At 41.2% G+C, this 14,278-nt stretch overlaps 1 protein-coding gene across 2 annotated transcripts; it reads right to left on the bottom strand.

The window, feature by feature from the left end:
• Nucleotides 1-200: 200 nt before the first annotated feature.
• On the bottom strand, nt 201-14,262 carry LOC308332266 (casein kinase II subunit alpha). 2 transcript variants are annotated; one of them, XM_080788061.1, is made up of 13 exons: nt 14,142-14,262; nt 11,399-11,708; nt 10,828-10,939; nt 9,527-9,628; nt 8,981-9,031; nt 8,414-8,473; nt 8,004-8,087; nt 7,398-7,508; nt 7,153-7,254; nt 6,840-6,940; nt 6,386-6,549; nt 5,800-5,889; nt 201-1,795 (listed from the first exon to the last, which is right to left on the bottom strand). In XM_080788061.1, the coding sequence occupies exons 2-13, from the start codon at nt 11,497-11,499 to the stop codon at nt 1,683-1,685; spliced, it is 1,191 nt and encodes a 396-aa protein (XP_080644187.1). In that variant the 5' UTR covers nt 11,500-11,708; nt 14,142-14,262; the 3' UTR covers nt 201-1,682. The 2 variants fall into 2 exon arrangements, with proteins under 2 accessions (XP_080644187.1, XP_080644188.1); XM_080788062.1 differs by having other exon boundaries at nt 6,401-6,549.
• Between the last annotated feature and the right edge of the window lie 16 nt (nt 14,263-14,278).

The following is a 14,278-nucleotide window of genomic DNA, read 5'->3' as shown; positions in this document are numbered from 1 at the left end:
AACTATGTACATTCTAATCTTCTGAGAATGAGTATGGAAACGGCCCGGGTTTAGCTCTAAATTGGGGAATGGAGAGGTAGATTTCACTGTCATTGGCCTATTTTTTAGCTTGCGAGTTCATAGGCATCATAAATACATGTAGTCAAGACTCTTCTGGCCCAGATCAACCAAAACCATGGCCTAGATAAAGCAGTCAAATGTACTTGATAAATAAAACACGTGTTTATTTACACAAATATTTTCAAATACTAGGCCTTCTACATAAGGACATAAAAATATATACAGTGATGTAGGGACTCATACAACTCCATTATCTGGTCAATGTATACATGTATTGTGTTCTTTGCATTTTCAGATTTCAAATGAAAAACAAAAGGATACATATGTACAGCAGGATCTAAAAGTCACAATGTCACTCTCTGGCACTAAAAGGTTTGGGAACAATTCAATCCTTCAAGTTAAATGCTTCCTTCAGGGTCCATTATAGCCAATTTGTGAATGAACACAACTTACCCATCAAACTCCATTTAAACAAAAAGTTACACCAGTGCCAACTGCATTACAGTCGAATACAGATTATTTCGGCAAATTGTGATGTTAATACTAGAACAAAATAATCAACCTGCATTTCAGCATCTCCATATGGAACTTTTTCCCACAAAAACAAAACTCAAGTTTGGTCAGTCTCCTCTTCCCAAGCGATTGAGTAAACTTTGGTTATGTCTTGAAGCAGTTCAAGGAAAGCAACTTGAAGCAGTTCGAGGAACTGGAAAGCAGCACGTTTGAGAAACCATTTCAAAAGAACCTGAATGGACAGCTTGTGAGATCAGATTACAACAGTATCAGTATTATATCTTCAACCCATTTAAAAAAAAGAAACCATATGTAGCAGTCCAAAGCATTTCAGTACAAAAAAAAAAAAATCCAGTAAACTGGGGCGTCGCATATCAAAAGACAACTGGTTTATCTGGTTTGGTAGAAAGGCAAGACAAAAATATTCAGGCGGAAGTGTTGAAGTGTCATGATGAATGTCAAGTGAGGGCTTCAGTATTCACATACACCTGGAGCACAGAACAGCACCAAACACTTCCAAAATGCTGTGGAGGTTGAGTCGTCCATAAGGTCTTAGACTGGTTCAAATATGGAGATTTCATTAGGAGTTCGTGCCAGGTCTTGTGTTGATGACATTACAATAGTAAACTATACAGAATGTGCTCCTTTTGGTCCAAATGACTAAGATCTTACTTTTTGCCTACGACCAAGTACCTTTTTTGACCAGTGTCTGTAATGTCAAACTAAAATATGAAACTGGGTGTTAGACCTTGCACCAGTGGTGGATGAGACTCTTACTCAGGTCAAACGTACACGCACTCATTTCGTTTATCACTACAGCTTGTAGGATTTTTTTCTCTTTTCTTTTTTTTAAGGAATAACCTGTATGTTAATTACACAGAACATTCATTTCAGGTCATGTTACAACGTTCATTCAAGGAGAAAAAGGAACAGAAACATGTTTCAGGCAACACTCCCCGCCCCAGGAGGAGGTCGGCGTTCCTGGACTTGTGGAAATAAAGTAGTCAGACTGAGACAGTTCGAGGTGGTGAAGACTGGCAGAGTGGCACCTGTTGGCTTCTCCCCTGGCTGAAGGTGGAGGTGGGGAGAAGAGAAGGAGTGTTTTGCCATCACTGAGGTGCGGCAGCGGGCACAGGTGTGCTCAGGGCATTGGTGGCAGCAGAGAGGACGGGTGAGCCTGTGAGGGGCCCCAGGGCAGTAGATGCTGGCAAGGCAGAGATGCCTGGAAGAAGCAAACAAGATGTTTCAGAGGACATGCTACTAGTTACTGTCACACATCTATCTCTAGTAGGTGATGTTGACACATGCAGACAATGGAGCATAGATTTACGCCAGGGCTCCACTGGGCGCGCCTGCGTCAGTCACAGAATGTTCCCTTTTTAATCAATGAAGGGTGGCTCCACTGCCCGCGTTGCGCGTGCGTGCGTCACCATTACAATTGAACCGGTTCGTTTTTTGACGCACGCGACGGAGCCCAAACGCGCCCAGTGGAGCCCTGGCGTAAGCATAACCTGAACCATTACATTCTTTAATTTGATGAGATAAAATATATTTTGTATTAGATATTAGGGCTGAGACTACATAATTTATTTTTTTGCAGGCTTTGTAATTAAGGCGAGACACTACAGGTGAAATCATGATTTTTCTTCTTTTTATTTTTTGCCATTTTGCTTCCTAAACATGTTCTTTCAAACTAAAGCAAAATACACATTAAAAATACAGATTTAGATGTTTATTTTGATAGTTTATTTTAGCCAATTTAGCCAAAGCTCGTTTTTCTGGGTGAAAATCTCTATTTTCATGATTGGTTGTTGGTACAAAGGAAGTGACCATATTTGGATCAGACCACAGTCAGCTCGAGGTCCAGACCTTTCCAATGATATATGCCATTATATGTTGTTGCCAAGGTTTGGATGAGATATTGTGTCTCACAATAGTGGCTTCAAATAAAACGTTTTGGAATTTTACAATACAAATCTTTAAAGGCAGTTTTCTCAAAATGAGTTTTCCTGGGACAAAGAATCTCCACTTCAGTTGAACTCACATACAACAAACGTTCCAGTCTTATTCATAACTATATTCCGCCGACATTTACAGATGGATTTGTTGATATATCATTCACAGCCTGATTTACATCACATTTTATACCTAAAAACAATTAAAATAATTGGGTTTTTTATGCCTGTTGACAATATTTTCTGATTTGTGGAGTGATTAGAGATATCAAAAATCCCATCTGTAATTTTCTTTGTCTCTAATGTGTCAACAAAATGAAATTATAATTTTGAACCTGGCTTTATCCGATCTTCAGATTTATCGCCCCGAAATGTATGCAAATTAGCACATATAATGCCTAATTTGCATATTTAAACATAATTTCAGAAAACTTGTAATACAAAAAATGTAATACAAAAGTAATCAACTGGAGAAGTTTCATTGTGATAGCTATTATTTAACTTTTTTTCCCTATTCACCTGGGGGGTCATCTCAATCGTATTTTAATCGCATATTATTTAAGAATGGATTTTATTTATAATGCACTTTACATCCCATGGAATGGAATGGAAACATCACACGATTAAAAACATCACATGATGGAATCACATGATGGCATAATGTCAAAATGTAAAACCAGTTGGTTCAAAAGAAGGCCTTGGTATAAAAGGTAGGTCTTCATTTATTTCTTAAATGAGTCAATGGACTGTGGCGCTCTCATGTGGACAGGGAGGGCCCTTCACAGTTCTGGAGCAACCATGCAGAAAGCCTGGTCACCCATGGTGCATAGGCCTTGACTTGATGACAGCCAAATTTATTTGCCTCTAAAACACAACAATCCTGACTCCTTAAAACCCCTGCTAGCTTGCCTGGAGGATGTAAAAGCATGGCTGGCTAAATTCAATGACAGCAAAACCGAAGTTATGGTGTTTGGGCCCACAAATGCACATGTGTCTCCTCCTGGTGATTTGGGCCCCCTTAAGCCCTTCTTAACACCACTAGGGTTTAAAATCGAATGTGACCTAAAGATGGATAAACAGATAAATGAGGTAGTAAGGAAGAGCTTCTTCCAGCTTAGGAGGCCATCAAAGGTTAAATCTCATCTATCCCGCTCTGTTTGAAACTGTAATTCATGCTTTTAAGACATCCCTCCTCGACTACTGTAATGGCCTGTATATTGGTGTCAACTATCAACCAGGTCTCCATCTCTCGCTTAGTTAGTCCAGAACGCCACTGCTTGGATGCTTACAGGTACACGTAAGCGAGACCATATTAACTCTGTACTAGCCTCCCTCCACTGGCTTCCTGTGCGATTGATTTCAAAATCCTGCTCGTCGTCTAAACAGCTTAGCACCCATTTGTCTCTCTGAATTGTTCCCACACAGACCCTTAGGTCCTCTGACCAGCTTCTCCTGGCTCAGAGGGAACCAGGCTTTTGCAGTGGTAGCTCCCAAGCTTTGGAATGAGCTGCACTTTGGTACAACTTCGTTATTTAAATGTGCTATATAAATAAAGGTGGTATGGTATGGTTGACGGGGTTGAAGCAGAATGTGTTTGAGGAGTGGAGGGTGCAAGTTGAGGGTTTCAGGGAGACTAGTTATTTGACCTGAGAACAGTGAGAAGCAGTTTTTTTTATTTTTTTGGTATACCAGTGAATCAACGAATCAGCTAACGTCTTCACGTTAGCTGGTTAGCCAACGTTGTCAACATTCCACATTAATCAGCAGCCCATTGTCCCAGCTGAGAGTGTGAGAAGTCCGCAGCAGCGAACAGTAGGGGGCGGGGGAAAGGGGAGAGGATGCCAACAAGCAGTGGTGTCGTTACTCGTTAGAGCTCATGTTAATTTCCTTTTTTTTAAAAATCATGTCATGGGCCGCATTGGACGTCTCCGCGGGTCGCAAATAGCCCGCGGATCCCCAGTTTGACAACCCCTGGTCTAGCCCCAGATGGAACCTCTCCCTTTGCTATTGCACACAACTATGCTTTTATCCACGCTTCATCTGTTGGCCTTTTAAATCTAAATGTCCCATCAACAGGGCCAAGCAAGTAGCCACACATTCTCATGTTTGCATGTGGGGTTTGTTGTTAACGTTGCTGCTGCAACAATTTACAATTTAGGCATTTAGCAGACGCTCTTAATCCAGAGCGACTTACATTAAGCAAGAACAAAAAGCATGGTGAATACATCACATAAAAACATTCATCATGATACATGTGTAAGCTAAGAAAGTAACAGTGGAATATCTATAATGAAATAAGCTATACATCTATACTACTATGATATACATTATGTACTATGACGTGCTATGACTACATACAATGCACTTATGCTGTTTACATAACATGCTATAAGTCTGTATCAAATGCTATCTAAGTCTACAGAATTGCTATCTAAGGGGGTGGGGTAAGTGCTATGGGCCATGATGGAGTCTGAAAAGGTGGGTTTTCAAACTACGGCGGAAGATTGGGAGTGATGCTGCAGTTCTGACTGCAATGGGAAGTGCATTCCACAGCAACTCTATGTGCTGCTGGTTGGTGCATCAGTATCAACGGTACATGAGAAAATCGTGTAATGAGAAACGTTCTGCGGTGAAAATCTAATTGTGCGCTGATTGAATGCTAGTTATATAATACTGTAGATGTATGTTGGTTACTTGTTCACATTTGTTATGTTATTTAGTTGCAAAATAACGTTTGTGTGACCACAAATGCCAAGAACATGATTTAGAATAGATCATGCTGCTTACAGACAGATGCTAGATTTGATGTCTACATGGTATCCTATATACACTTTAATACTCTGTTCGTTTGTTGACTAGGGTTGATGCCATTTACAATGATCATTCTAAATGCCCAAATTGTAGATGCACAGGAAGACAGGCAACTGGAAGCAGAAAAAACATCCCAAGACGTGTTACATCATTGTCTCAACATTGCCACGTGAAGATCGCATGACTGAAACATTGACTACAGGCGTCTAGGTCAAGATCTAGGATCCAATATCACTTTCTTTCCAAAAATCCCAAAGTAAGTTAAGTGATTCTCAAATATGCAGTTTAATACACAAGATCAATATCTAAAACCCCACTAGTGGCCCCTAGAGGTTGGACTGCCCTTTTACATCGAAAATTGTTTTAATCGATCGACTGACCAAACCCCACACCCTCAATAGCAAGGCGAAATAATCTCAGACTTCCATCTGGGATGTGGAGCATGTGCGTGCATACTCACCAGTAATCATGTTGGCTGTGCTAACAGCTGTATTCCCACTGGGCAAGTTTGCTGACCCCGACATGCGAGACTGATCTTTCACAATGGGGACTGTGGGAACAACAAACAAAAAGAAAAACCGCAAATAGCATCTATTAGAAACATGAAATCTTCCAATGGACCCTTCACCAAACCCCACCCCAAAAGCAATTATACAATGCTAGCTTAGCAACGTCGCTTAACTGTCATATGATCTGGCAATCTTCCGTCACCTGTCCTAGCCATTTTGCCACACAATAGGAATATCACGATGGTGACTATGAAGCAGCAGCCGATTCCACGTACCCAGAAAGCAGTTGCATTTTCATCCCTTCAAAGCTGAAATCTGCACTTAACTTCAAGGCTGCATGGCATTTGTGTGCTCAGGGTCTTAACTGCTACTATATGTAGTCTTGCCATGCAGTGCATGAAAACTCCTGTCCGGACAGGTGTTGACAAGCACAGCTTGCCAGTCCTTGGGCAGCGTGGAGTGGGTGGGGCATAAGCGAAGGGCCCATTGCCTGTTTTCATAGCATCACCATTGTGATAAAATATATAAGGCACTTGCAGTTTCCTGGCTTACAGAAGTAAGGGTGGTCCATGGCCTCACGGGCGGTCAGTCGGGCCTGGTGGTCATAACGCAGCAGCTTGTCCAGAAAGTCCAGGGCCTCGGGGCTCACCAGGTGCTGGTTCTCACTGTGAACAAACCGCTCCCACCTCTTACGAGAATGTCTGGGGTGGGCAGAAGCAGGACAGACAGCATTAGAAACACAGGCTCTGAGATCTCAGAATGTCTGGGGTGGGCAGAAGCAGGACAGACAGCATTAGAAACACAGGCTCTGAGATCTCAGAATGCACCCCAAAATAAAAAGCAGGGGGACAAACAACAATCTGATAATTATCTGATAAAATATGGGGCGGTGGTGGCAGACGGAGGTTGAATATAAACATGTGACAACTGCTTTTGTAATTGGAATTAGCCATTTGAAGATCAACAAACCCCCCCAAGAACAGTCACCTACCTTCCTAGGATGTCGTTGAAGCGAGGTTCTAGTTCAATGTTGTACTTGTCGATGTAGTCATACAGGTCTTCAGTACCAAGCACCTTGGCTATTCTCACCAACTACAGGAGGAAATACAGTATTTACAATACAGGGGATCTTAGTTTTTCATCGTTTTTTAGACTTGGCGGTCTGAAGGTACCAGGGAACTGAAGAATACGGATGAAAAAAAAAAAAAAAACATGTTTTGTTTAAGTCAACAAAGCACAGTAACTTGTATGTCAAGTGCTAGATTCTGTGCCTACACCTGTGATTTTGGAGACTGCATTTTTACCTGGTCATAGTTGTCGTGACCGTGGAAGAAAGGCTCCTTCCTAAAGATCATGCTAGCAAGCATGCAGCCCAAGCTCCACATGTCAAGACTGTAGTCATACATCTGAAACAAATGCAGTCCAAATCTATATTAAACTGTTACAGGAGTCCATTTTTTTAATAAATAACAGATTTCAAAAGGTAGTTGTAACAAAGCACAATGGCAGGTAGTGAATGTCAACGGCTGGTGGTGCTCAATCGTTATACCTGATAGTCTACCAAGAGCTCTGGGCCTTTGAAGTAGCGCGACGCCACTCTGACGTTGTATTCCTGCCCTGGGTGGTAGAACTCGGCCAGACCCCAGTCAATGAGGCGTAGCTGAACAAACATAAGTCGTTAGCTTCAAGAAACAGACACTGTCTGCACGTTTCATTCAAACACTTGCTCCATAAGATGTCACAATGTCACATAATGACCATCTTTAGCAAATGCAGATGTTAAATGAACACATTTATATTAAGTAATAAAATGGCTGTTTTCTCAACTATATGCATCCCAATATTGGAGAATGTATTTCTGCTTCTACGGGCCGACAGAATGGAACAAACTCCCACTATACCTTCGACAGACAGCCTCTGTAGATATTTTTTAAAGCACAGCTCAAGACCTACTTCTACACTCTTGCATTTAGTTGATCTTTTCCTCGTTATTCATGTCCTCACTGTATTGCATTACTGCTATTATTTTAATGTTTTATGCTTTTTGCTTTTCTTTTCTGAAATTGCATTTTATGTCATGAAAGGTGCTATACTTATTCAGTCTTTGCCATCGCTGCACACAAAAAGAAAACAGAAAAAGCTTATAGATCCTCACCTTACGGTGTTCATGATCAATCATCACATTATGGGGCTTTACGTCCCTGTGCATGATCCCCATGCTGTGGCAGTAATCCAGGGCCTACAGAAACAGTCAAAATGCTCCCCGTTAGCACACTCCTGGTTGTCTCAACATTTCAAACCATTTAGGCCTAACCTCGAAATAAAGAAATATAAAAACCTTTCTGAAATAAATATTTTCACGATTCTTCAAAAATAGCAGACCTACAAGCTCGTAGCGCGCCACTCGGTGGCGCGCAATGAGCTTGTAGATCTGCTATTTTTCAATAGCTAAATTATAACAATGTTTAAATGTATTTAAGGGTTATCAAAAGTTCTTGAATATTGAAAAGAGAAAACAAATCAAAAGCAACAGACACTTCAGATATCCATGTTATGCAGGCTCACCTTGAGAATCTCATACATGTAGAATCGGATGTCATAGTCGGTCAGCGTCTGATACAGTTGCTGGAAAATAAAAACGAATTGCATTAGCATTTCTACAGCCATATCGACTATTTCACACGTTCAACAGCAGAGGGTTAGCATCGTCCACTTTGATTCATGGCAATGTTCCATAACGTTTGTATAGTTTCAACGTACAGATTATTATACAATTTAGTAGGGGTGCACGATTATGACACTATGATTTGCAGGGTCATATCTGCTGATACCGTTTCTGACTGATTCCGATATTATACAGAGGACCACAATGGGAACAAACCTAGGCCCTATAGGGGCTTGGCCAAAGCCTGTTAATAAAGTATTCAATCAATCAATAATTATACTTTTTCCAAAGTTTATTACTGAATGAGATAAGTACACAATGTAGAATTTAGCCATCGACGGTCACTATTATTGCGTCATCAATATCTGTGAAAATAACCTTAGACGGTAAATATAATAATATTTTGAGTATGTATGTATGGCCGAAGATTTGATTACTGCAATAAATAAAAAACGTGTGGGTCCTACCTTGAAGTCTGTGTTGTTAACATGCTCAAAAACCAGTGCAGGCGTTCGAGACTGAAAGAGAAAACGGGGTTTGTCATATAGTCATCTTATTACAAGGGATTCCTACTGGCCAAAGTAATGGTTCAATGAAAATAGATGGATAAATAGGTCAGGTCTATTGCACTAATTCATAATGGAAATATTTTACAATAAGGGAGCTTAGTATCTACGAGCAGATAAGCGGACAACATTGTACACAGGAGACACTGGTATTTAACTAGCAGCTAGCTACAGCTTTAGGTACTTACATACACATATTTCCAAAGCCCAAGTGAAACCCATAAGCTTGCACAGTTGTTGAGCTCCCCATGCTATTGGTATAGTTTATTTGAAAAGATCAAGCAATTTGAAGGGTATTTAATGTCAGAACTGAAAGTACCAGCCATCTTAACATGAAAAACAAAAAGATGAATGCTTGAAATAAAGTCCCTGGCAAAGTGAAATCTGACCAGTAATTTCCACTAATGTACAAAGCATCAATCATTTGTGTTGATCAAGTATACGTACTACAGGGTCTTTAACGATATCAATCAGGGAGATGATGTTGGGTCCTCCACGCAGGTTCTCTAAAATCTTGATCTCACGCTTGATTTTCTTTTTCTTCACTGGCTGATGTGGCGACAAGAAACATTTTTTTTCAACACACGTTTCATTCCATGTGATATTATGCAAAGCGCTATACAAATAACAAACACAATACAGTATCCGTCCTCATTTAAGCTCACTACAAAGATGGAGCCATTTCTGTCTAGTCACTGTGTCTCACAGGTCGACTGGACAGCTTGAAAATGATCTGCCGATGACGTAATTGGCAAGAATTCCTTAAACTTTAGCATGCTAAAATGGTAGCCATAGTCTGCCTCTTAGACGTGCGCTTTCAAATAACACTGCAGAAGAGTCAGGCCGCTATTTGCAGACCCACATTTTTGTTTTTATTCAACTATAAAACTGACAGCGATTTTACAGAAGTGCATTATTTGTCAATGGGATGCGATAGCAGGCGAACAGGCGAAAAGTGGGCGGAGAACGTCCCCCGAAAAGATGAAAATAATTTAGACATCATCCGGCGATAGCAGGCGATTAAATTCATGTGTCGCTCGCCGTTGTTCTCCCTCTGTTAAAACACACTGTTAGCATGTTAATTAATTCTGAAAGATGAGGCATTAGTGACTCACCTTTAACATTTTGTATAGCTACCATCTAATTTTATATACGTTTGGTGTGGCATATAGACCAATATTTTTATCAAGACATTTTTCAATTAAACTTAATTGAAAATGCAGCGCTATACGCAACTATACCTTTCAATCTGGGAACCCATTTTTAGGTTGTTGCCATGTACAGGATATAGCAACATACATTTGAAGTTTTTCAGATAACACGATTTAGAATGTGTTTTTAGAATCGGCCTCAGGTCTAAATGGGTTAAGAGGTGTTCTAAAAGAACTAAGAGCACAGTTTATATGATATGAATTCTAATATAATAAATATGATATAGCCTTGATATAGTGTGTATGTTCTCATAGTAAACATCCCTTTCAAACCTTGTCACTCGTGGGACTACGAGCCAATAGGGCACAGCCTCTGACCCTTACGCAGCGTTATTTGAGAGCACGAAGAGCTTAGCTCAATTAGAGAGAAATAGTATTGTAGCGATCGTCTATCCCACGCACGCACATGCTGAATAAGTGAATATAGTACTGTACTATAATGAGCATCAGTGAGGACAAACATACAGTATGAGATATGGTTGAAGAAAGGTCAAGTGTTCCTTTAAGACCTATACGACTCTGTATACTTGTAATTACCTTTAGTATCTTCACCACCACCTTCTCATTGTTGGTAATGTTGATCGCCTCAAATACCTCACTGTATTTGCCACGCCCCAGCTTCCTAACCAATTGAAAGTCATCCTGATTTCTGTACACAAAAAGGAATCAAACATCAGTTGGACATCTAAAAGAAACTAGCTTAATTAATGGTGTTATTTGAGTGGCATCTACTAGTATGTACGGCATTGGTTCTCAAAGTGCGGTCCGTCCGGGTTCCTTTTGGTTGTACCAGCCTGGTACAACCAAAAGGAACCCCCTGGTATCACCAGGGGGTGTCCTCAACAAAGCATCACAATCATTTTAACCACTATATTTTTGAGCCCCTCCTATATTCAGCTATTAGTGGCTATTTTCGTCTTACACAGACATTCAATTCCCATTGACAACGAATGGAGAATTTACGTCATGCGTGTCAGAGCAAAGATAAGAGCGCCCCTCACTTCACACGGGTGGGGTTTTTTTTAGATGGGGGTCCACTGCCAAATACTATCATTTTGGAGGTCCTTGACATGAAGAGGTTTGAGAACCACTGAAGTACGCTACGTACCCCCATTCAACCACATGGGACTCGTAGTCCCAGTACTCCCTGGGCCGGTGTGTGTTGACCTCAGTGTACACGCGGGCCCGGCTCGGCACGGGTCCTGACATGTCCGACAGCTTGGCAGAGGTGATGGGGAGCCACTACCGTCACGATGAATGAAAGATGGGGAGGAAGGGAGGGCAAGGATGTCAGGTTGGGGGGGGAGTGGGGGGATGTTTTTGTTGTTATTAACAGGGCAGGGGATATGGGGGGAGGGGGCTATGGCTGTGGGCAAGGGAAGGGGGGTGGGGCCACCAGGGGCACCTATGGACAGCAGCTGACAACAGAGAAATTAAGAAAAACAAAAGTTAGACATGCAAACCTAAATATTGGCTTTGAAAATAATCATGAAAACGGTCCTGTACCATATCAGGGATATGGTACAGGACCGCTGGCCCGTACAAAACACACATTCCATTTACCCACTTGGGCCGGTAAAATAAATTCAATGTATTTGAGGGGCGATATCCCCTCCTATGTCCAGCTTTTGGTGAATGTGCACAAACTTTATCCTACACATACATTGACAATGAATGGACAATTTTAAGTGTTCGTGTAAACACAAACATTGCGTAATAAACATTGAATATGAGGATGCAAATTCTGATTGGCTGGAATGAGATGATGTACGATGATAACAATTTCACCCCTCACTTCACACGGGTGTGATATTTTTAAAGACCCAATTAAGTTAACAAACAATATAGCGTTCTGTGAACCCATCATTATGAGGGTAAATTCTTGACTGTTATTTTTTCAATTAAAAAATAATGTTAGCAGTGATCTTGAAGTCACTAGCCCAGAGGACCAGTGGAAATGTTTCCTTAATGTCTATCCCTGCATATGCTAGCCATGTCACCAGTCACATGTGGCACTGACTAATGCAGATGACCCGCCCAGAGGTGCGTAGGCAAATATCATGGTCAATTTTTTATGATATGAGTCAAGGGATAAGGTAATCAGACACCTTGTCCTAACCCTAAACCCTTTATTCAAATGACTAAAATCATTCTCTGAATATCATAACACTTACAGAACCAGCAAGCAGCAAAGACATGAATAGACTAAGAAAGTTAAACATTTTAGTTTAGGTCTTTGCTAGCAGAAGGGGAGACCTGCTGCATGATCATTGGTAGAGGAAAGATTTGTTTTTTCACCCAAATTATCAGACTCAAGACATCATTCCTAACTACCATCAACACACCAAAAGAATGATTTCCCATTATGTTCAGAGAAATGAAATAGAAACATCAAGGACATTACAAACACTATGCAGGTGTGGGGATGGGACCATAATCGTTAAAATGTATCGTGTGCAAACAGATATTTAAAAAAGATCATATTGCAGAGATTTTAATTTATATGAGATTTACAGGCTCATGACATTGTGATATTGTAGATCTGCTATTTTTGGCTAATGTTCCCCCCCAGAATATGGATGCTGGAAAGCAAGTTTAGTTCCCACAATAATTGTGACATGAAATTCTCCTCCCATCCCTATGCAGGTGACAATATGATGTCCCTATGTGTAACAAGGCATTATCTTGTCACTTTTGCCTATAAACAAATATTAGCATCATGTCTATATTTACATATCTTATTGTAGCATGGTTCAGAGTTCAGACCATCCTAATTCCACTAAGCAAAGACAAAATATGGCAGGCTTTAAAACTGTCTTCATTTACTAATCAGCGGTCTTCATGAAAACCGTATGTTACAATTCAACTTCAATGATGTTACCAGAATAGGAACAGAGATGCCAGTCATTAGCCCGAATCTATGGTGTTGTCAATCTGTGTCTACGCTTGGCTGCTGGGGAATGATTTACTATAAGGATGCAGGGGCACACTGCGTCAACAGCAACGAATTAAATTACAGACGCCTGGCTAATGTTCAAACAGCTGTTTTGGCTAACCCAACTCAGGTGATCTCATGGGTGACTTCAGATATCTTTAAGACAAACTTGCATCCTTCCTAAACACATGAATGAACCAATTTTCGTTCTAGCTTATAACGATAGCTAGCTACTGTTCAACCCTGTGGTGGCGTTAAGAAACCAACGTTAAAATAATACATACAGTCCATAAACGTCTTGATAGTTAGCGAATAAAGAGACTAAAAGCCAGTGGTAATGTAGCCAACTTTAACAGCTCCCAGGACGTCTCTTTCTTTTGATAAGCTAAATTGGGCCCAAGAAAGACAGAAGCTAATGGCTAATGCTCCGTCGTACGACGGCGTAGCGCAACAAAAAATAGCCTATCTCCAAGCCCACAACGCGCCTCGTACCCGAAGAGATGTGAGCTGGTAGATCGGTCTTTTCGGCGCGCGGCACCGTCGTTCGACATAAGTGTGAGCGGCATCAGCTAGCTAGCTATTATCAGCGCGAGCTAAAGGGATCAGTTATAGTTCGCCGCTCGACCCTGTCGCTGGTGCAAAAGCACAATTTCCAACGGGGATAAAAGTGTCGACGTGAAACGCGTGCTGACTTTATTAAATTGAACCCGTCAATTTGTTCGCTTGGCCAACAATAATCGACAGGGTCGCGCGGCGAAGCTTATAAGGCTAAATTAAGCCCAAGTTTGTCCAACGGTAGCTCGGGAAGCTCTCATCCGATTTCCTTCCCTCCCTCCCTGGCCCTAATGTTCCACAGATTGCAGACACGGTGCTACAACATCTACAGTGGAATTGTGCAATATTGGTGTATATTTACCTATTTGATCGATTAAACGATCTAAATTGTTCCTGTGAAGCTGAGTTTTTACAAGCTCTGGCGACTCTCTTCCCTTCCCTCCCCGCCTCGCCGGTGTGTGATTTCTGCTGTCTCAGAGACAATATGGCGGAGCAGCA

Source organism: Protomyctophum bolini (assembly GCF_963924005.1).
Source record: "Protomyctophum bolini genome assembly, chromosome: 2".
In the NCBI taxonomy this organism is placed as follows: domain Eukaryota; kingdom Metazoa; phylum Chordata; class Actinopteri; order Myctophiformes; family Myctophidae; genus Protomyctophum; species Protomyctophum bolini.
Note: the sequence above shows the minus strand (reverse complement) of the source record. Positions and strands in the feature narration are given on the sequence as shown.

Coding starts and splice junctions, on each gene's coding strand:
- LOC308332266 (XM_080788061.1), bottom strand. CDS start 11,499: ATGTCAGGACCCGTGCCGAGCCGGGCCCGCGTGTACACTGAGGTCAAC. Junction 9,629..10,827: donor TGGTGGTGAAGATACTAAAG/GTAATTACAAGT, acceptor TCGCCACATCAG/CCAGTGAAGAAAAAGAAAAT. Junction 8,474..8,980: donor TTAACAACACAGACTTCAAG/GTAGGACCCACA, acceptor TTTATTTTCCAG/CAACTGTATCAGACGCTGAC.